Raw genomic sequence first — 21,112 nt, forward strand, 5'->3', positions numbered from 1 at the left:
CGGACGTCTACTGTAGATATGAACCGAAAAACAAGAAACTTGAATTTATCCGGAATAATATGTGAACACAAAAAGAAAAAGAACTGCCGTCAATTTTATATTGACGCTGGTTATTTATATTACAAATGTGCAATAAAAGTCGTCAAATGCATATTATCAATTAAAATTGTAATAGATAACTAATAATAAGTCAAAATAATTACTTTAAAATTTGACGAAACTTGTGCATCAAAAAATGCGTTGTGGATTTTTCAAAGGAGTGCATATCGGGGACCACATTTTTTCAAAACTCAAACTACAAACTAAAAATATACAACATCGGTAATCTGTTTTTATAGACGTTTTGCTTTTTAATGCACTAAAAAAAGAAAAAGCAAAAATGGACAGAAAATAGGTTACTCAGCAAAGAAACAAAGTCCAAAAAAATTGTGATGGGTGCAAAGTATCAGTCACTGGGCCAGAATTTGGTGACTTTTTACTGTGATCCTTCCACAAATAAGATAAGAATAAACGCTTTACGAATATCTTTTTTAAACTCTTTGTGGTTTGTAAGATGTTCGAAACTGAACTATTGAAATTATTTTGTTTCTGTTATCTTTAAACTGTACCTCGTATATGCATATACATATACCAACTTATTTTAGATTTTTTTATATTATATTACATTAATTTCATTTAAATATTTACAATACATATAAATAACGCTTCACCTTTATCAGGTAACTGGATTGAGTCATCACGAAAAATTCTTACCTCTAAAAAATCTGATGATTGTCACAAAGGCACTTGCCACGCTCACTCGGAACTTTCGAAACTTCACCGAGAAGGGGTCTTTTGGTTTATTTTTGAGATCCTCCTTGTACTCCAGAATCTTTTCCAACGGTACGCCGAGTTCACTGGGTTTTATATATTTAAAGTTAACGCCATACCTTTTCGATATTTCTGTTCGCATCTTTAGCAATTGTTTCCCATGTTTGTAATTTAACTTTTCAATTTTATCTTCAACACTAGTAATCATCTCCTGAAACTCTTTTCTGCTTTCTCTAACCAAACTTTGCAAATCTGCTAGCCGTAGCAGATTTAGCTCTACGGAATAAAATGAAAATTAAAATGTTTTTTATGGCGGAGAAGCGATGGTTTTTGTGATGGAAACACGATATATTAATTCACAATTTTATTAATAAACAATTATGTTTGCGCAGCATTTTACGCTCGTAAAAAAGAATTAAAATTTATAACGGCAAGTGCAAATAAAGTTTTTGCGAAACAGCAACATACCTCTTTCCGTGTGGATTTTGTTCTTGATGAAATTAACACGTCTTCTTCTGAAAATTTCATATATCAAACCGATCATAATAAATACCGCCCATATAATCAACACGATTTTAAATGTTTTTTGATACAGCGGCGCTTGAAAACTAATCAAGTCAACACTCCCCTCAGTAGTTGCCGAGGTAGAGGAACTTGATGAAGAACTTGATGAATTCTTACCAGATTTCGCCTTCGCCAGCTCCTATAACAACACACACGTTACTTAAACAGAAGTATTTGGCGTGTGACAAAATTTGAATACTAATTTTCAATCTCATTTACCTCTAGAAGTTTAGAGATAGCTTTAGATGTAATATCCGTGTTTTCCTTTGCAAATTTTACTCCACAAACTTTTAATTTCTCCATTTCACCAAACGCAGCCACGCCAAAATCAGTTGGTACATCAAATGCTTTATTAACAATCAATCCATACTCAGATAAATTGGTTTTCAGTATTTCAGCAACATATCGATCAAGCAATGCAAATTTAACACTTTTATTTCTCAGTGGTTCAAACAGCTCTTCGTATGAGTAGTATGTCACGTCTAACAAAAAAAAGTAATACTAGCAATAAACGAAGTAAATAATAAACGAAACTTTATGAAAGAAAAAAGAAAAGAAAAACAGCTACTTGTATCGAACTTCTTCATTTTTTTCTTGCCATATGTGTACTCTGCGGAGCCATACAATGCCAACACCTAAATAGTACATGAAAAGTCCTTGATTACATTGTAAGACACATTGACGATTTTAACATACCTTAATTAATCAATAGAAAATTAACAATTAGAAAGCAACAATATTGGGAACGCCTACAACAATAATAAAAACGAGAAAACAAACAACAAAGCCAAACGACAGAATATAAAAAGTTAAAGGAGAACATTCACTAACGATTATACTTCTTCTACACGATTTACTAAGTATTTAACAGTAAAATTTAAAAGCATCTATAGGCTGAAATAATCGAACCTTGTCATCAGGAAGCTGTTGCTTCATTGAATTAATGGACGCAACTGACAAAGCTGATGAAAGACTGCCAGTTACGATTCCAGTTAACACCAAACCCAGAAGTGTCCAAAAAACGATGTATATACGTCCGGATGTGGTTTCAGGTATCTTGTCACCGTACCTAAATATGATTTAAGCCTAAATTAACCTATACATTGTGTCTGTCATAATAAAGAAATTGATTTGGTCTAAAATTGTAAAGTCGTTTCAGTGAGGTCGTAATGAACAATATTAAGCGTAGAAACTGAAATAGATTCTAATTGTGAAAAGATATATTTTCAAATAGAACTGAACTTACCCAACAGTAGTGCTTGTCATGATAGCCAAATACAATCCTTCAAATATGCCGGCCAACGACATTCCACGGCCTCGATGTTCTACCTTTGTTGGTTCCTATGTGAATAGTTTTTAATAAATGAATAGATAACCATAATATCGTATAAAAGTTGATGTTGGTGGAGCGCGTATGGTGGAAAGTAGGATTTGAGAACCGACGAAGTATTCACAGAACAGAAAATTGTAGAGAAGAACAATACAGAAAACATTAGTTCGAAAGAACGATTTAAAAGCATTTGGTTGGTCAATTGAGGAAAGACGTATTTTAACTGTTAGAATGTGAATTGAAAAAGCTCAAAAAATAATTAACTTTCCAAATTTATAAGCGCTGTTAGTGCCAAAGTAAGACCTAAGAAGGTTAACGATGTTTTAGATAGCTCAAATCATCCTCTTTCTAAGACAGTTTTCTGTGTATATAAAGCGACACACTGTCTGTTGCTTTTTTCGCCTTCTTGCAACACTTTTCTGTTGGTACTTTATGTACCATTCAGCAGAAATTTCAAAAATTTGCGTTGTGGCAAAATAAAACATGAGAAACGGGTTTATAATTTTTTATTATACATTAACAAAAAACTAAAGACGACTTATGATAACTTGACAAAATTTTTAAAATATTGTTAACTTGTATTTTTTTTCGACCGATTAGCCATACGCAATTGTATTGCGTATTTTATAAAAAATGCGCTAAGACAAAAAAAGTAATCGAAATGTTGATATTGTACGCCACGTATTTCTGCCACACTCGCATAGTTTAGATGTTGACACAGCAACTGTGAGAACCGATGGATGAAAGATGTAATTAATTTTTAGCATTGTTTAAAGTTATTGTAGTAATTTTCCATGCCGAATATATTTAGATTTTATTCTTATCTTGTAGAACCTACATTTAGAAAAATGTATCTGAAAACATATTTGTTGTGTGTTACTTTGTGACATTTTTATAGAATAGTTAACTGAATTTGTAACTAACGGAATGGGATTTTTGTAATTATTTTTTTCTACTTTATCTTACACGATATTTTTTGCTAAACTGTTACGATAGTTAATCTGGAAGAGCTCATATAAAAAAAGACGTTCGCATTGCAACTACAGAGTCAGCTACACACAATGACAAAGTCGTTAGTTCGTACGAATATGCTAATGAATAATCTTATTTTGTTACAAATGTCACGTTATGAACAACCTGAAGAGACGTTGTGAGAGGTTATACAATGACTCTATCACAGATTTACAGAGCTATAAGAACAGGTGAAGGTAGGGTTATTGAGAAAGTTAAGAGTAAAATACATGATATGGAATTTGACGTATATATATATATAGTAGTAGCTACGTTATTAGAGGCGCCTTAAGCCTTGAATCAGAGTAACTTTAAAGAACTATGGGAATATATACTCACGCAAAACCAAAACATTGCACCGAACAACCAGTTTATGACAAAATAAAGGGCACAAATAGGCAATGTTGAAAAGACTCCATCAAGTAAACCATCTTCAACTTTCGTAGCTGCCTGTACGGGGCTGTCAGGGGTTTCAAGAAGAATAAATCCTGGACTGGTTGTGGTTGTAACAAGAGAATAATCAGGAGTAAATTTGCCGGTATCCATTCTGGGAACTTGCAATCCAGTACCGTTTATAGTAAAATTCTTTATATCGCTGAATGAATCCAAATCAACGCGATTGTAAGAGATGTAAACACTTTCATTGAATGAAATGCAAGTGTGAGCACATGTTAGCAGCATTTGTTCAGTTAAATCCATTAAAATACCCTCTGGACGTAAACTGTTACCTTTTGGATAATCAACATAGGGTGGATATATCATGTAATTGAGTATCAACTTTGCTTGTGGAACATGGCATGTTTCTAAATATAATAAATTGTAAAAGTCAATAAACTTTATTCAGATAATCAAATGAACCCTTTTTTAATACATTTGTAACGCACCAAGTTGAACTGGATCGCTTTTGAACCCAACACCTGATTTACTTCTTGCAGCTACGCGTACTCTGTAAACACTATACAATTCTAAACCTTCGAGAAAATAAGAAGTTGTTAAAGGGACATCGACTCTTGTAGTTTTTATCCATCCATCCCCAACATCGACTTCACCAGTGGATAACTTCTCATAAAAGACAGTGTAGCCCTGTTTAGATCCTTGCCATTGATCATCTGGTATGTGTTCCCATTGAATTAAACTCGCATATGGATAGTGAAAACTTGTTGCAGTTACGTTGGTTGGAGCTGCAGTTGGTTCTAAATTAAAATTAAAAGAGTAACATAAGAAGTTATATGTAGATTATATAAGAAGGTATAAGTTTAAACGGTTGGTCAGTGTGTTTTAAGATCTTTTTTCCCTATCTTTTTTGCTAATTTCACGCACCCTAGCAAACATTTTTATACCTACCAGTTTCGAATGTGGAACAGTTCAACTTTTCAGTAGACGCTCCTTCTCCAGCACTGGTAAAAGCAGTCATCCATACTGTATATTCTGTGTTCGCCTTTAAGAAAAACAACTCCATTCTTCTTTTATATGGCTCATGGGTTTCATTCACTATTTTATTCTCAAATTGGTAATAAATCATATACTTTGTTCGAATACCTTCCAGATAGGCAGGAGGAGAGTGTTTCCATTGTAATAAGAGAGAACTGTAACTCACTCCTTCGCAGGTGAAATTGAACGCCGACATTGAAGGTGCTAGAAAAAAGCAATTATTTACATAAAATTTCAACCTCTTATATTTATCTTGAACTGAAATAATTTAAAAATATAACATAAAAAATATTGTTTAGAAACAAATGTTGGTTATACATACTTCCTTCAGGCGTGAAAATTTGTATAGGTGAACTAGCTAAGCCAACAAACTTGGTGTCTACAGAAATACTGATATTATAATGTGTATACCCTCTAAGTCCACTGGTATTAAAGCTAACCGTACCAGAACCGGAAACTGTAATGTTATCCCTACGTAAAATACAAAGCATATATTCAGATAATCTATTACAACAAATTGTCCTTAATTTGTGGTCTTCTTCTTTAACTGTCTTCAAATAAACAAGTTAATTGAAATTTTAATCAGTATTTCAAAGAAAAAAAATAATTGAATTCATTTTGGTCTTTATGTTTGTGTTATAGCGATTATTATCACTTGTCAAATATAATACACAATTAGTGTTAACAAAAAAGAACAAGAACCTACATTTGCAGCTGTAAGCCAGCACAATATTGTCCATCAGCACACAGTTCATTGGAGGTCGATCTCCGTTGCCGTGTTGAATATGTTCCAATGGTTAGGTCTTCCACGGTATATATTGGCAGCAATCTTATTGTGTAGCCCCTTATGGTTCCAGGGATTTTTTTCTCATCAGGATATTCCCATGAAATGCTTACATTGTTAAAACCTGTTGCAACAGCATGAATACTTGGAGGAGGGATGACTGACCCTAAATAGATTACAAAGTAACACTTTGAAACAAAAGTAATATATTAGAAATAATAGAATGAGAATTAAATACTGTCCTCTTACACGATTCTTCTGTAATAACAGTAATATTTGAAACAGGCGATACTCCTTTAGTGTTGAAACAGACGACTTCAATCTGATAGACGGTAAAATATATCAAATCTTTTGCTTCGTAGGTAAAAAAATTTTCGCTCCTAAAAAATAAGTTGAAGATATTGATCGAATGTATTGTATTAAAAAAAACTCAATTTTGAGCAAAGATCAATTAACACAATTTTAAAACTCTGTTGTAACAGGTTGTTTGGTTCTTGCATGAATCTGAAGATGTTCCCTTTATCAAGTTTCAGGTCAGAATTTCAAAAATCACATTCATTTTGTTTAAAAAAAGTTGAGAAATAGCAGCGGTACATCAAAGAAAACTAATTCGGGAAAGTTGTATTTTATTTCTTTAATTTCAGATATCCTACCTTCTATCTGTACTTTTTTAAAAACAATGATTTACCCAGACTTTTCAGTGTATATTGGTACTGTTGGTAATAAGGGTCTTATAAAGAAGAACCGGGAGCACTAATAGCTCCTGATTGAGCTACGAAAGCCAATAGAGTATAACAATCGATTAATTAAGCAATAGCCTAAGGTAGTGTCTGGCATGATTTACTAAGTATCTGAACTCCCTGTCTTCGCACTGAAAGAAAACGGTTTTCGCAATTTTATCAGTCGACTAAATTTAAAGAGGATTAAAAAAACATGAATCAGTTGGCAAAAATGTTAACCAACCCTTTACGTGTAATGTTTGTTATATTTTTATCCTTTGGATCTTCAAGCGATTGAATAGTTAGACGAAAATGCCCAATAACACCAGCCCATTCCATTTCAGATATGTCATCCCATTCAATGTATATCGATGTGGAACTTGTGTTGTAACCAGTAAGATTGTAAGGTCCTCTGAATGGTGCTAAAAGGTGTGGTAAGGTATTAATAAAAATAAAAGCATTTCGATATGTATTTTACTTTTAGGCAACGCAAACTGGTGAATATTGTATTGCGTGGCCTATAACAGATATTTGCATTTCACCACAAACAATACAGAATCAAGTAAAAAGTTAAAGCCCCTTCCCGTTATGAATTATATTATGAAATGTCAACTTTACATTGTAGATATAGATAAAGAAGAAACGCTAAAAAATATTATACCTTCAGCATCTGTCCATATAGTGATTGGCCCACTAAATGGTCCAAGTCCAGCAACAGTGTATCCAGCCACGGTAGCTAAATATGGTGTGTAGATTTCGAGTCCTCCAAATATGGTTGTTCGAATGTCGTCACTTGACACGTTTCGACGTTCCATTTCTACAAGATCAAGTGTGGTACAAACAACAAGATATTTAGTTATTATTCCTCGTCTATCTTCCTCAATCAGCTCAGTCCAGTTCACGTGAATACTGCGAGAGTCATTATACGCGCCTGTAACATTTTGGGGTGGTCCCGTCGGCGCTAAAAACAAATAAAACTGTTGAAAAAACTGGCACCAACGTTCATTTATTAAGGACAAATATTTATTTCCATCCTTACGTGCTTCACCAGTTTTTATCACCTCAACGTCACTGTATGGTCCAACACCAATTGTTGTAGCAGCAGCTACAGCTACTTCATACTCTCTGTATCCTTCCAAACCATCAATTTCAACTTCAAATGTACTTGCATTGACAACTACTTCTTTTGTAAATTCAGACACTCCAGCACGACGATAGTATATATGATATCGGTAAGGGTAACCAAGCCATTGTCTTGTATTTTTTAACTCTTGCCATTCAACTTTGAGAGAATATGAACCAGTCTCGCTTCCCCATACATCTCTTTCAAACTTCAGAGGAACTAATAAAATAAACATATTATGTTAGTCTTTTATATTTATCTATACCCTTTCATCCTTCTCGAACTTTAAATGAAATCAAGAAATTATTACAAAGCAGAAAGTGGCAAAATATTCAGATTTTCCCCCGAAGTGTTTATTTTAAATAACAATATTTGACCATTATAGCCGCTTCGGGTCCTTAAGGAACTGGTATCATTGAGGGTCCTGCAAAAGGGTCTCAATGCAGTTGCAGCTCTCAGGTGCTACAAAAAGAGGGGATATAGATTCCAAAAAATTAACAACAAAGACATATTTTAGACAAAGAGTGGTAATCAGATCGCTTTATCAGACATTCATATTTTTCCATGTTTTATTTTGATTATTTATTCAAATGTGTTGTATTGGATGTAATTTGATATTTTTTTTCGACCCGTATGCATTGTTTTCTAGGCCAACACCACACACTATGTGATCTCGATGGTAATGCAATTCGGTGATTGTGTTATAGCGTTCAAACATTTTATCAGAGAGCACGTTGGTATTGATGTTAGGCCTGAAAGGTTCCGGCCTGACAAGTTTAAAAGAATTGTTCTTGTTGCAAAAGCGTTTCTTATTCATAAATCTACGGGCGCAGTTACATACCTGATTCTGCTGTTCTATTTTGAATGTAGTCGTGTTTATCTGAAAGATAATCACTATTTCTTGCTCGTAATTTAAATCCGTATTCGGTGAAAGGATCTAAACCACAAACCATATACTCTGTAACCAATCCCGTCTCAACATCCACCTTATTTAAAGAGTCCGTTGTAATGTAATATGTTAGTTCATAACCTCGCAGGTTACCCAAAACATTAACTTCTGGAATGTGGTCCCATCTTAGTTCCATGCATGACGAATTAATTGACTCTGCTGTGGTAAATGATGCAGCGCCATTTGGAACTAAAAGAATTACCGCAAAAACATCAAACAAAAACGAAATTTATTTTGAGTTATGATATACCATTCAAACAAATATAAGCAGACAATTTCCAGATCTGTTTTCAGACCAATTTCATTTTGCAAACTTTATTTGTAAACAATATTTCCACATTGATTTTCGTGTTTTTCTTTTCCATCTCTTTATCAAAAAATAAATAAACTCAAAAAAGAATATAGCTAATGTCAAAAATCAGTTTCTGCATACAAGCTCAAAGATCCAGGATCTTTTAAACAAGTTATGACCGCAAATGACAATCATAGAAAGTTAATGTGGGAAAGAAGAGAAGAATTGTTGACGCATGTAGAAGGGTAATTAATAATATGTAATTTTAAAAACCTATTTTTAGGGGAAAAGATTCATTCGAGCGATTATACACAGAGGAAGTTCGATAAATTAAACAATTATAAGACAAAAATTTAGTAATTTTTAACATTTGTTCATAATTAACAAAAAAAAAACTAATTAACTCACCTCCTTCTTTAGTGCTTGAGGAAATCGATGTTGAATTCCCTTTAACATTTCCCATGGTAGAAAATCCTTCTATACTAAAAGTATAGTTTGAGAACGGATTGAGGTTGTAAATGATTATTCCAGTGTAATCTCTTGTTCTATCATGAGTCTGAAGATGCACATCGTTAATGCCATATACTTTTATTTTGAATATGAAATTTTCTGGTGCATGCAAACCGCTCAGATCATAAGCATCCCACTTAAGGTGAATAGATGTTGGCTCACGGGCTTCAATACGAAAATTCTGAGGGGTGTCAACTATAATAATAATAAACAATTATTTCAGTAACCAAACAGATAGCATAACAACTTTTATCAGGATGAAACGCAATCCAAACTTCGAACTTCAGATAGATAAAAAATAAATAAACAAATAAGAAATTTTTTAGGTTGAGTTTCATAAATTTAGTAAACAAAAAAATGCATTTACTGCTGACTGAAGAATAAAAAAAAATTCATCCAAACCTCCTGGAAGTGCGTAAGTTTAGAGTGAAAGAAATTATAACACAAAACACAGAAAAAGCTGGACGGGCAGTATTTTTCACCAATCAGTAAAACGTTTGTATTAATACCCTTAATCTTGGTATGTGTGGTAATACTGAATGGTTCTGCATTTTTAACCAAGAAAAACGAATTCCATTGACGATAGTATGCAAAACAAGACTAAGGCCATGTACAGACGTTGCAGATAGATACCAGGTAAGCAGGAAAAAACTGACATAAAAAGTCAATCACCTAATACTTCTATTACAAACTTGACATGTTTGTTTACTTTTTTAATTTCGCCCTTGTTTTCAATGGTTTTGTTCACACGATGCTGTTCCAGGGTCGGAGCGAAATTATTTCACTTTTTTGCATGGGAAGGGAATCATTCCGTCTCGCATATCGGATAGATTCAGTTTCCTAAGGACAGACACGCTATGCAGCACGAAATTAGTTCTCTATCCGCATTGTGTGAACACGGTTTAAATAGCGTGGTAAAACGGATAACTAGTCTACAACGCAAACCCGCCTGGTGTGGAACCTCCGGGTTTATGACGTCATCAAAAAAGCTTTAAATCCTAATATTTCCTTAACAGTTGGTTAAAAAGGTCTGACCATATATATTATTTTAATTTAAGAACAATAGAAGTATATATAAAGTATATATAAATATATCGAATTATTTTCTTCAAATCTAAATATAATCCAACTAGAATATTATATTGCCCTAAGAACTTCATTTTTTTGTCATGATAATTTAAAATTCTATTTGAATATCCTTATTTGAAGAGCACAAAACCATTATAAAATTTTGGATGACGTCATAATTATTATAATTTATGAACTTCGGGTGTATTGTAAGGTGTATTGCTAGGGGTTATGGTTTTAATGTATGTGTTTGTTTAATACATTTTTTAGAAGTTGAAAATTATCCACAAAAACTTAATCCACAATATATAATATTTGTGGTTTGATATTTTCAAGTCCCTCCTTGCCTACTTTTCTCTTTTTTCTGCACAGGTGTACATTTTTTCTGTTTGGATCAGGTATAATATTTCAGGTACAATATGTTTCATTTTATTCATTCAAAAACGCAGGCTTTGACATTCTTTGATTTCTATTTTCGTTAAATTCCTTTCTCTCTCACTTAAAATTGCTTCTGGTTAAAATTTTAAAATTTTAAAATAATTAAATAATTTATTGTCATTGGAAAAAATCGCTGTCTACAGGTCATCTAGATATCAAAGAGTATTGTCACATGTTTTCTTTTGCAGGCGTGAGTAGAGTGGATTTCCATAAAGGACTGATTTTATAATGATTATAATGTGTAAAAGTGTACTTACATGGGCATTCTTTTTCGATGCATGTCATATCAGTCATCTCAGGTGGGCAAAATATTTCATTCCAAGGCACATGTGAAATCTTGCATTCATGCACAAGCATTTGAAATCCTATACCACACACTGTAAATATGCATTCGTTAGATGTTGATACTATGAAATCTGTTTCTCGTTGTCCTAAAAAAGACGGTATATAGTGTCAGAAAAAATTAAGATCTGGAGTGTTGCAATTTTTGTTTAATAATAATACTGTCTGTTACAAAAGTGCATTGTATTTTTTACAATTTTTTTACAAACGTCTATAATAAATCCCCACTAAAAATGTTCTGTAATTTATAAACGTTTTGTGTCCAATTTTAATTGGCTAGAATAATTCACGTGATAAAATAATATTATTAGTTGGGAATTTTATTGCATGGCAATTTAAAATTATCGTAAGGAGTGCTTTTTTTATAAATTACTGTGCGGGTAAAGTCACAGGTATTAATGTTGTTGTTGTTGTTGTCCATTTCGTTCAAAAGTTTTAATTGATTGTTTGTTTCTTTTAAAGAAAATTGACAACAAATCATTTTGTGATAAGAACATATTTTTAGGTTGATCCTCTTACGGGTTTTGTCAAAACGTTTCTATTTCAGTTTTCTTAAAGAAATTATCAACAAACTTTTTGTGATAAGAAGCATAATAAATTTGTGGATTCTTCCACGGGTTAAAATACCCAATTTTTTAATAATTTCCTACCTAAAAAGTAACCATAAAACGGAGTGCTGTCATCATTTTTGTCACCCCAAAAACCAACATACGGGGATCTATGTATTCCAAATCCAAAATATAAATAAGCTCCTCCTTTCCTTGAATACGTACCATATCGAATTCTATTGTCTAAATAAAGGTTAGCAATAATAAAAATTTGAGCGCAATTGTAAGATTTTTTAGAGTCGTTATGCTAAAATTTGGTATTTTTAAAACTGACGCATTGTGTAATTGTGTAATCTATATACTTATGTAGTTTTCGCCCGCTCAGCGAGGGAACATTAATGGACGGATATGCGAATCATATCCGTCCATTATTTTTGGCAAAACTCGATAAAACACAGACCTTTTTATTTTTCAATGAATTATTTTGTTTTTTAACCTAATTTTATTTTTTGATAAAGCCTTTTCATTGCATTCAAGTTTTTAGACCACACTTTTTATTGATATTCGGTGGAACATCTAAAAACGTTAGGTCGCACGTCGCCTATCTTGTTGCGGGAGAAGATGTACTAATAAGCGACAGAGATTACCGTGGGTATGAAATATTAAAATTTTCAGTCATAAAAAGTCTTTGCCAGACCCAATTCTAATCACCATAAATTTATACAAACTAGTCGGTGACCCATGAAAAATCCACGGGTTCGTCTGTTTTTTTAAACCGCATTGCGTGCGTCTCGCTACCTGTAGTACCATTTTGCGTGAAGTAATATACTTCCGGTTCTATAAAATCTTTATCACCATCCGTAAATTTCTACTTTTGGAAGAAAATAAGGATAATTGGAGGCAATAAAGTGTTAAAGCACGCTCAGCCTAATTGAAATTTAGGTTTCTTACAAAAAAAGTGCGATTGTTTGAAAACACACATTCTCCCGTGCGGCAAATGTCACGTGACTTCTTTAAACCAATTACATCTCCGCATTTTTCAGGGTAGCCAATATGATTTGACGGAAAATACACAGTTTATGCAGTCAACGTTTCATAAATGCAGGTTAAATTTTTTGTAAAATGTTTGTTTACTAACTTTAAACCTGTCATATCATGTAGTTTTCGATGAGTTTTTGCTAGTTTAGCTTCATTTCAATTTAAGTACTTGTAGTTCTCGTTAAATCAAACTTTCAAGCGACTACGAGCCACATAAAGTTTATACGATCTAGCACGAGCTAAATACGAGCCACATATACGAAACACGAGCGACCACGAGCGACCACGAGCTACTAAAACAGATACGAGTCATCAAGAACGACCGAGGGCTTTGTATGAAACACTATTATATGGAACGGGAACTGGAAAGTTAGAAAATTAACAAGAATATTTAAGCTGCACACTTTTTAGAGATTTTATGATGTATTATTTATCAATGGAACGTTTATTTAAAGTAAAGATCAGCATAATACATTTTATTTGAAAGTAAAAAATCAAATGTCTTTCTTTTTTGTTTAACTATATTTGCTAATGGCATTGTCGTAAATGTTTGTACGATGGCCCTTATGGCTCACTTCTCTTCCAAATCAAAAACACTTCTCTTTTATACAACGAAACATTTCTCTTCTGTATTTTGACACTTCTCTTCAGTATTTTGACACTTCTCTTCTGCACTTAACACTTCTCTGCATGTACCTCTTTACAACTTGAATTTTAAAATCTGGTCCGCAATTTTACATCATTGGTCCGTAGTTTTAACCTTTTGTGAGGTTTATTACACGGGACCAGTCCCTGCTGGTGATGCACTCATTGCTGAATGTGTACGCTACTGCTTTATTGATTTGATCAGAAAGGACCTTAATGAATTTGCGATTTATTGGAATCAACATCTGTTAGCCCCATGCGAAGGTGCTACTGCTTCCTGTGAAAGGCCTGATACATTGTACTTTGTTCCAGAATTATATGGTTGCGAGTCTTTTAAAAAAAACTTTAGATCTTAATGAGCTAGAAGAGTTTAGCGAACTATCTGTACCAGATCACGATAATGAGCCTGAATTTATTGAATTTGCGGAAACAGTTCTTCCAATGGAGGGTTTCTCCAAACTTAAGCCAGATACAGCTTATGAAGCTATTGATTATTATATCGCCTTGATTTGTGCAGTAGAAAGATATATGTAATACAACACGTGTAACAATGTAAAATGCTTGGATTTTAGAAATATATCTTGTTTTTTGAAAACCACGAGTTCTTTTCCCAACAAAGATCACAATGTTTGTTGCTGCAAAAAAAATATCTTGGTTTTTGTAAACCACGAGTTCTGTGCCTAACAGACATCACAATCAATGTTTATTCCCGGATAAAGTAGGGTCAATTTCTAGTTTCGCCGAATCGCAATTATAAAAGTTCAAAGTTAGTGGAAACTAGATAAAAAAAAAGCAATCTCGTATTACGCTTCTGGGACCTTATAAGAATATAGCTTGAAATTTCGCAAAGTTTTTTCCCGCGAAAAATCTAATTTTGTAGAAACGTTAATATGCCCCCGTAAGAATTTATGCAAACTTTACTGGGTCCAAAATTTCCTATGCGCAGGGCCCGGGGTGTGTCATTTATTCATACACAAGATCTGGATAAATTCATATATTAAGGACCAGATTCAGTCTGGGAAATTTTTGAGCTTATGGAAGAGAAGTGTTTCGCACTTGGAAGAGAAGTGTTTCGAACGGAAGAGAACTTTGGGTATCAAAGTAGAGAAGTTTTTTACAGAAGAGGAGTGTTTTTATACAGAAGAGAAGTGTTTTGACTAGGAAGAGAAGTGTTTTTATTGAGAAGAGAAGTGAGCCATAGGGGCCATCGTATGTTTGATACCTATTAACTTACATTTTTTAAGAACATACCTTTTTTCAATCTATTAGGAAATATAATAGATAAGGACTTAAGGACGGCATAGCTTTCCTTTTTCCCACTTCTCCTAACAAAAAAAAGATTTCTTACCAGCTGCAAAACCAAATACTTTGCCATCTTTGTAATGTTGCTTATCGGGAACATCTATTAAAAATAAGAAAATAAGTATTAGGAATATTTTTGTTAATTATAATTGATAAAAGCTATATTCGAATAAAAAAAATTGTATCATTAAAATTCTCACACCTAACAAAGGAAAATAAACTACAACTAAACCTTACCAGAGAAAGATTTGTCGGTGAAATTTTTTTTTTTAAACAAATTATTTTGTCCCCGATTACCCCCCCCCCCCCTCTCTCTCCCAGCGATAGTATATATATAGTATATAAATTAATGCATATATTATTTTATTATTTTTAATTTAGTCATCTTTTACCGCCATGTATATTTCTTGTTTATTTTTTGTCTAAAATAACAATGGTTAGATTTTGCGACAATTTCTTCGCCGTTTAGGTAGAAGGATTGGAGAAATTTATTTATAAGCTGTTACTACTTAAGGTGTACGTTAAAAATCATTCTTACTATTATTATATGGAGTAAGCATAATTTTACCTTCTCCATATAACTCTAAAAAGTTATTTATCGATTTGATAGGATTTTCTTTTTTCCATTGGTTGGAATAACATGCTTGAAATGTGCTGCATTCTTTATGGAGCATATCCCACAGTACAGGGGATCCAGCTGTAGTCCGTTTCATACCCACTAAAAAGGCTTTGTACCTTTTGTGGTAACTAAATACCGATAATAACTCTTGATCGTCTAATCCTGAAGCTATCCCAGTGTAAACTGTTTCCCCTTGATTAACTCTGTCCCCATGGTATCCCCAGTCCTACAAGACAATAAAAAGTAAGTAGTTAGTTAAATTTTAAAATTCCCTGTAATAGTAGTCGTATTCCGTCTGTCTGTTTAAGCGCAACGAAATTTGTGTTACAGAAACACGAAATGAGATATATAGGAGGCAGGCGGACCGGATGGATTTATCCACAGGCTTAAAAGAGTAATAATAATCAAAATCTTTAAAAAAATTAATAAGTATTAAAATACAAGAAACTAAAAAACTAAAAGCCGTAAAGTTCGACTACATCATTTCGAATACGCCTAGCGGTTCCTTTGTTGAGTACAACGTGAAGTTCTAGCAAAGGAAGCATGCCTAGTGGACGGTCTCAATGAGCTGTGGCTATTGGGAAAGAGGTTTGTAGATACCTTGTTAAACTTTTTGTCTTCCAGAGGCAATTTATTAATTTTATTTGTTTTTATATGTTTTTACAAGCTAAGATAAATATCTTGTCATGCATTCCAGCCATGTAAAAATGTTAAAGGGTCAAGTAAATTGATGTTGCGCTCTATCTTCTCACATTTTATTTCAATTTGTGTAATAACAAAACCACCCAGGAGGTCAAAGTACAAAAAATTATACCCACTTTATTGCACCAAAGTAGACAACTTGGTAATAAATAATTACGTTTTTATGATTTGCTACATATATATATACATGTATACATGTATATATTTTCTGTATGCTTTTTTTAACTCTGGTCTGCAAATTATAAAACATGGCAGTAAAATCGAAAGTTTGTTTTGGATAGGAAGCAGAAGAAACACGAGGGATTGTATTTGTTAAGCCGTGTAGCCGTAAAAAGGTAATTAATACACTTAAGTTAAAAATCTTGAGATCCAATAAAGATTCTTCAAAAAAAATAAACATTTCCTGCACAACTTTTCACGTTTTTTCATACGAAATCAACTTATTTTCAAGTGTGAGGTAAGTCTTAAGTTTAAAACATGCGCAAAAAATACACCAACTTTTTTAATTTCTTGATGGAAACTGAAGAGATGGGATGCGCGCGTGTGTGTTTGTTATATGAGAATATTTCAACAATAAATGAAGGTTATAACTTACTACGTTTGGCTTTGCCTTTATAAGAAGATCATACACTCCAATATCACGGCGCTTATCTAAAATACGTTTATGACAATAAGATGCCGTCTCTTAATATTTTTAGTCAATGTCTAGATCTAAGGTTGCTTAAGGGTTGCTTAATTTTTTTTAACCAATTTTGGTAATTTATGTAAGACTGGAAAAGAAAAGAATAGTCATATATATGATATAAAAAAAGTGTGCAATAAAAACTGTGCAATAATGAGGTATCGTAGTTATCTTTTGCTGGAGTTTTATTTCTTTTGTTTAGCTAAGTATTGGGAATTATGACATTATCAATTTGATGCTATGAATGATAATAAGGGTAACTAAATATTAATATTTATGTAAATATGTTCAAAATATCAAACTGGATAGTTGAAGACATATTCACATCACCATATACCTTGAAATAAAAAATACCTATTTTTTTCTAATACATGATGTCATACATTAATTAGCATCACGACAAGTCAAAAATCTTGAGAACTTATTTTTTTGCTGGAGTTAACATTTGAGGTATGTTTTGGAAAAACTTGACAGGAATGTATTATACCATAAAAGAAATTGATTTGTTGGGATAAAATCTGCTTACTTTAGCAATTTTACTATGAAATCATTGTTCTTCTGAAATTCCTTTGCCCCTGAATTTTGTTTGCTAAATGTTATCACCTTTTTATAATAATACCTTTTTGGACTATGCAAAAAGTAATCCAAATATATGTGTTTCAAAAATTGTTGTTATAGAAAGTTCCCAAATAGTAAAATAGAAAAAGCCACCAATTTTTAAGGCGTTTGGAGCAGCATTTCGGGAGTAGGAGTTGTAAAAAAAAAACTGGTAGTGGTGGAATCATTTGTTACAATAACTAAATTGTTTTCATAATAATACAGATACAAAGTTTTTAAAAATGTAATTCACAAATTTCCCTGTTCATTCAGCTTAACCGATTCACAAAAAAAAGTTACTTACTGTTTCCAATTTCTGACACAACCAGTATTGGAAAGCATCTTTTGGAACTAGGAGTCATATATCTTATGAAAAATATGTAAACTTTAGAAGTATCAACAGAAATTTTAGTTCCATGATCTTCTCGAGGTATCACCAATTTGGTCTGCACAGCATCGTCGTCTTCCGCGTCTTGATAAGATATTTCAACTGATTCGAATGACGAAAACTTGCGCCCATTATTAAATACTGTATCATTCCATGCAACCAGTATTTCACTTGTGTCAGCCAGAATCTTTATATATATTGTCTCTGTAGCTTCTTTTTGATTTCCTAAAGATTAAAGAATGCATTATAGAAAAGCTTCAAGGTTTGGTAAACTCAGGTTTATAGCTAGGGGGAGAGGAGAGGGGGATGGGGGATATATTAAGTCAGCTTTCGTATAATTCAGTCTATTACATTGCTTCCGGATTAAACCAGGGTAGTTTATTTATTTATTTATTTGCGAAAATTTATACAGGATAAAAAACTTATATATAAAGAAACTGTTATCAGTTTTTGTCCTGTTAAAACATAAACAGTATAAAGGTAGAAAAGACTAAAATGGTAAATTAAAGGGTAAAATAGGTAAGAATACTGAAAAACATACGAATAAGATCTGGAAAAAGACAGTGAATTGTGGAAATTAACTCCAGATAAACTAGGGAAAAATTAAGTTATGACAAACAGTGGTAACAGTGGTAGCACACTCGACTTGTAATCATAAGGATCTAGCGCACTTTAAATGTAGTGTTGTCAGCCCGTTTGGAGCCATCTACTGACGGCGAACCAGCTTGTGTGGCAAGCAAATTAGAGTAATGCTGTACGTATCTCTGGCGGTAATGTTACAAATTTACAATAGGAAGCGGCTGTTAGGATGGAATCTCCAAGGACGTTTAACCTCCCGTTACTTTCTTACTTACTTACCTATGCAACACTATCATTTTTTCTTGAGTAAAAAAACTGCTATAGTTACTAATAATTTTGGAGCTCCTAGTCTACTCGGTTTTGTATAAACAAGTTTTTTATAAAAAAATTCGTGTAAATGTACCACGTACCTATGCTAGCATTTGATACTTTGATAAGTGCAACGCTGCACAACAACAGGAAGAGCATAATGTACTAAATAAAGAAAATACATTTGGTTATCGAACAGTGATTATTTTATTTCACAAAGGGTTATATAGTTGTAGAGATATTTCTCTTGTGTTTGAGGTTTTCGCACCGTGAGTGGCTAATCTGCACGAAATGTATGCTGTTTGGACTTGTGTTTGAGGTTTCCGCACTGTGAGTGGCTAATCTGCACGAAATGTATGCTGTTTGGAATATTTAAAAAAGACTACATAATAATATGCCTGTTTTATGTGAAAAGAAACACATTCTGACGCTAATCAACAGAGTGCTAGATATTTATGCACACTAGCCTCAGGCTGCAGGCTAATTCGCACATATGCTATATTTAAAATTTCTACCGAGAAATAGGTACAATATTTAATTATTTGTCAAGTCTTTAGTGCAAAACAAAGCTTATATTTTTCTCTGACTGGCTGAAATTGCGTTTCCTTTTTCTTGTTCAAATTTTAGAGCAAAAGCTCGATCTTTGTAACTAATTTGAAGTTCTGGCGCTTAAAGTCATTGTTTCTCTGATGAGCGAATGATATTTTCACTCAGCAAATAAATGATCGAAGCAAATCAGCAATATCACAGACTAAGTATTATTTTGTACCGAAAACCTTTTGCTGCGGAAAAATTTAAACTTGTTTAATTGTTTCGCTGGTAGAAAGGAAAGAGTTTACTTTTACTTTAACGAAATAACCTATGTCAAGATGTCCAAAAAGGTATGAAAATTATGAATATTGCTAAGTACTAACTTAAAATTTCTAGATGAGTCAACATTATCGATTAATTGTGCTGTGATGATAGTCTTTTTTGCAAAATAATCTTCCATGAAGTTCCAACTTTTGCTACATTGATCAAAAACGTCCTATATTTTATTCCGTGTGATAATACGCTAATTTTGTCTGTGTGTGACACATACAATGTGGATGTTATTGTGTATTATTTCCTACAACGCATATTACATATTTACTACAAACTTAAATATCAAATAAGGCAACCGAAACCAGATTGTGATCGGGAAATTATGCCATAAATGATTACAAAAAAACATTTTAAACAAAATATATTTATTTCATAAAAGTTAAAAACAAGTTTAAAAATCAGCAAAAGTGCTATAAGCAATGTTTGCACGGACAAACAACAGAGAACGAAAAAGCTTGAAAGCGTCCCTAATTGTTCTTAAAAAGCCTTTATTTAACAATAAGCTCGAGACAAAATTATTGCAGCTTTTTAGAAATCGAGTAACTTAAGTAGAATTTAATTACCACTGGTACAATGATAACGTGTGCATCCTTGACACCGTTGTTTCTATGACGATTACTGCATTTTCATTGATTTTTCTCTCTTTTTATTACTTTTACTTGTGCAAACAATTTCACATTTGTATAGCACTGATGATGATATTATATATGAAAAGCTTTTCCTGATTTTAAACTTAACTTTTATATTTTATGAAAACATTTTTGGACCGGCAAAAAATTTAATAACAAAATATATTTCATCTGATTAAATTAATTTAAATTTTGATGAAAAAACTTGTAAGGATATTCTCCTGTTCATAGGCCGGAAAAACAAGTCAAATGCTAAAGGAAACTACCAGTCACATTGATTTCTGGGTGGCACTTCAAAGACAAAGAAATTGATTGTCTTTCTTAAGAACAAAAATAAAGCTGTGTTAGAATTCCTCTTACACAAAATTTAAAGTAAATGAGTTTGAAACTTGATGCTTTTAGATATTATTGCTCAAATTAAGAAATTATAATTCAAAAAGCTAACAAACAAACAAAAAATACAAAATATATATAAATATATATAAATATATATATATAAATATATATATAAATATATATATAAATATATATATAAATATATATATAAATATATATATAAATATATATATACATATATAAATGTAATAATATAAATACAATCAGATGCCAAAATTGAAATAAACTAACCTTTAGTTAATTAGAAGCGTTGATATATATTTTTTAAATTAATTAATTTTATGATTTCAGTATATTAAAATACATATAAAAATAAAATTAATTTTTTATACTTATATACAAAAAGATAAATGACCCAACGGTGTCGTCCGAACCGATTAAAATATAAATAAAATTTGATTGGTTGGTGATTGATTAAAGCAAAAAAATATATTTAGTTTTGT

The 21,112-nt window shown here is 32.4% G+C and overlaps 1 protein-coding gene across 2 annotated transcripts; it reads right to left on the minus strand.

Moving 5' to 3' along the window:
• Positions 1-84: 84 nt before the first annotated feature.
• On the minus strand, positions 85-20,942 carry LOC130654910 (uncharacterized). 2 transcript variants are annotated; one of them, XM_057457562.1, is made up of 25 exons: positions 20,901-20,942; positions 18,882-18,945; positions 17,809-18,117; positions 16,821-16,876; positions 15,473-15,749; positions 14,951-15,004; positions 12,022-12,162; positions 11,287-11,460; positions 9,422-9,718; positions 8,614-8,910; positions 7,689-7,991; positions 7,311-7,610; positions 6,894-7,071; positions 6,180-6,310; positions 5,853-6,096; positions 5,469-5,617; positions 5,060-5,350; positions 4,600-4,908; positions 4,055-4,518; positions 2,621-2,715; positions 2,284-2,443; positions 1,943-2,009; positions 1,594-1,856; positions 1,279-1,513; positions 85-1,086 (listed from the first exon to the last, which is right to left on the minus strand). In XM_057457562.1, exons 2-25 carry the CDS (start codon positions 18,937-18,939, stop codon positions 737-739), a joined length of 5,202 nt encoding a protein of 1,733 aa, XP_057313545.1. In that variant the 5' UTR covers positions 18,940-18,945; positions 20,901-20,942; the 3' UTR covers positions 85-736. The 2 variants fall into 2 exon arrangements, with proteins under 2 accessions (XP_057313545.1, XP_057313546.1); XM_057457563.1 differs by lacking the exon at positions 20,901-20,942 and adding an exon at positions 19,695-19,793.
• Positions 20,943-21,112: the final 170 nt, after the last annotated feature.

The sequence above is a fragment of the Hydractinia symbiolongicarpus genome, chromosome 8 (genome assembly GCF_029227915.1).
Source record: "Hydractinia symbiolongicarpus strain clone_291-10 chromosome 8, HSymV2.1, whole genome shotgun sequence".
NCBI classification, from domain to species: Eukaryota; Metazoa; Cnidaria; class Hydrozoa; order Anthoathecata; family Hydractiniidae; genus Hydractinia; species Hydractinia symbiolongicarpus.

Excerpts from the sequence above, each read along its gene's own strand:
- LOC130654910 (XM_057457562.1), bottom strand. The coding sequence starts at position 18,939 with ATGCTCTTCCTGTTGTTGTGCAGCGTTGCACTTATCAAAGTATCAAAT. Across the intron at positions 18,118-18,881 it reads AGTATCAAATGCTAGCATAG|GAAATCAAAAAGAAGCTACA; the intron begins GTACGTGGTACA and ends TTTAATCTTTAG. Across the intron at positions 2,444-2,620 it reads ATGACAAGCACTACTGTTGG|GTACGGTGACAAGATACCTG; the intron begins GTAAGTTCAGTT and ends AATCATATTTAG.